The sequence below is a fragment of the Neopelma chrysocephalum genome, unplaced genomic scaffold, assembly GCF_003984885.1.
Source record: "Neopelma chrysocephalum unplaced genomic scaffold, ASM398488v2 Primary Assembly neopelma1_80338, whole genome shotgun sequence".
NCBI classification, from domain to species: domain Eukaryota; kingdom Metazoa; phylum Chordata; class Aves; order Passeriformes; family Pipridae; genus Neopelma; species Neopelma chrysocephalum.
The window spans coordinates 304-2,363 of NW_020911773.1; the positions used below are offsets into that span (position 1 = coordinate 304).

General features: G+C 32.8%; 1 protein-coding gene across 1 annotated transcript; it reads left to right on the forward strand.

The window, feature by feature from the left end:
* Positions 1-62: 62 nt before the first annotated feature.
* Positions 63-1,649, forward strand: LOC113979435 (macoilin-like). The gene is made up of 2 exons (XM_027706828.1): positions 63-222; positions 1,161-1,649. Exons 1-2 carry the CDS (start codon positions 182-184, stop codon positions 1,504-1,506), a joined length of 387 nt encoding a protein of 128 aa, XP_027562629.1. The 5' UTR covers positions 63-181; the 3' UTR covers positions 1,507-1,649.
* The last annotated feature ends 411 nt before the right edge of the window (positions 1,650-2,060 follow it).

The window sequence follows — 2,060 nt, forward strand, 5'->3', positions numbered from 1 at the left end:
AAAAAATCTGGTCTTTTTTAAAAAATCTGGTCTTTTTTAAAAAATCTTGCCTTTCTTTCTTAGGTTGGAACAAGACATCAAGAAGCTAAAGGCTGACCTGCAGGCCAGCAGGCAGGTCGAGCAGGAGCTGCGCAGTCAGATCAGTTCCCTGACCAACACAGAGCGGGGGATCCGCTCCGAAATGGGGCAGCTCCGGCAGGAGAACGAGCTGCTGCAGAACAAGTACGTGTGGCACTGCTGGGGAGGGAGCTGGGGGGGCTGGGAGAAGAGAAATAATTAATTATAGTCATAATAATAATAATAACAACAGCAAGAATAATGACCGTGGTCTGAAAAATGGGAAGAAATTATAATACTCATTATAATAATATAATAAAATTATTATTTTAATACTCATTATACTCATTATACTCATTTAATACTCATTATAATAATATATAAAATATAATACTCATTATTATAATCATCATTATTTTCCTCATAACCACAGTAACCATAAATAAATACTTATAAATATTACTGAAACAAATAAGATTTATAAACAAATTAATAATAAATATTGCATATAAGCATTAATTAAACATCAATAAATATTTTAATAAATATTTATTAATAAATATTAATAAAACAAGTGCAAATGTTATTAATATTAATAATCACAATATAGTAATTTATATAATTTAATAGAATACAGTAATTTATATTTTATTATATTTATATTTAATATTTATATCATCTTCATTACATCTATTTATGTATTAGATATTGTATACCCATCATATATTCATTAAATATTTGAATATTTCTATTTGTCCATTTAATATTTATATTTAATTATTTGGCTATTATCATTATTTATATTGTTTATATTTAACAATTATATATTCTGTATGTTTATATTATATAATATATAATTATTGTATTCTATATTGACAATATTTATATTTGTATATTCAATATTTATATTTGTGTATTCAATATTTGTATTTGTGTGTTTAATGTTTATATTTAATTACTATTTAGCTGTCATTGTTGTTATTATTTGCCAAATTCCAGGCAAATCTTGCCTGCAAATCCACCAAGACTCATTTGGGACCATTGACCAATTCATTTGTAGTAAATAAAATCTCCCATTGAATCCCATCGCTGTTCCCTTCCAGATTGCACAACGCTGTACAAATGAAACAAAAAGACAAACAAATGATCAGCCAGTTGGAGAAGAAACTAAAGGCAGAGCAGGAGGCAAGAACCTTTGTAGAAAAGCAATTAATGGAAGAGAAGAAAAGGAAGAAGTTGGAAGAAGCAACTGCTGCACGAGCTGTGGCCTTTGCTGCTGCCACGAGGTGCTTTGTGCTTTGGGGAGGCCTTTTTCACTCCTGTGTGCATAAAGGAATAGTTTATTTGATTCTTTTCTTAAAAAAAAAGGCTTTATTTGTGTTAAGGCAGAGGGAGGACTGGGAAATCTCTGAGCCTCGGTGCCTACATATATTACATTTGCCCATGTAATATGAATTACACGGGTGAAAAAGCTCCAAAGAGCATATTTAGAACATAATGCTCTGAATTATCTGCTGTACCTTGACTGTGCTGACAGAGATGTTGTACCTGCTTGGGTCAGTCTGCTTTGAGAAAAGGAACATCTCCTTCCACGTGGGGACTGAATCAAGGATTTGTGCAGTGGCATTGGCCAAAACACCAAGTTTAAATCCCACAGTGTGGAATGTTCCTGCTCTGGCCCAGTGGCTGCCAGTGCTTAGCACTGGGATTTTCAGTAGTCACACAGCTGTAGAGATGGGAGCACAGCACAAGTGTGGGTGACTTTAATCTGCAGTGCTCCAAATGTCTAAAAAGAATTATTTCTTCTTTTCTGTTCTCCATATTTCATAAATATTCCAAATTTCCTGATACTTGGTGTGTAACTCTCTCCGTTGTTGCCATGAGGGGAAACCATTTTGCTGCAAAGAAGAAAGTTAGCTTCTTCTTTTTATCCTTCAAGTTTTACATTAATTTTCATGGTATAAACAGCTGAGGAATGATAGTCTTATTCTTATTTCATCTTC

What these genes read in the sequence shown, in the direction of transcription:
- LOC113979435 (XM_027706828.1), top strand. Translation starts at nt 182, where the DNA reads ATGGGGCAGCTCCGGCAGGAGAACGAGCTGCTGCAGAACAA. An exon ending in AACGAGCTGCTGCAGAACAA is followed by an intron (nt 223 to 1,160) that starts GTACGTGTGGCA and finishes GTTCCCTTCCAG; the next exon opens with ATTGCACAACGCTGTACAAA.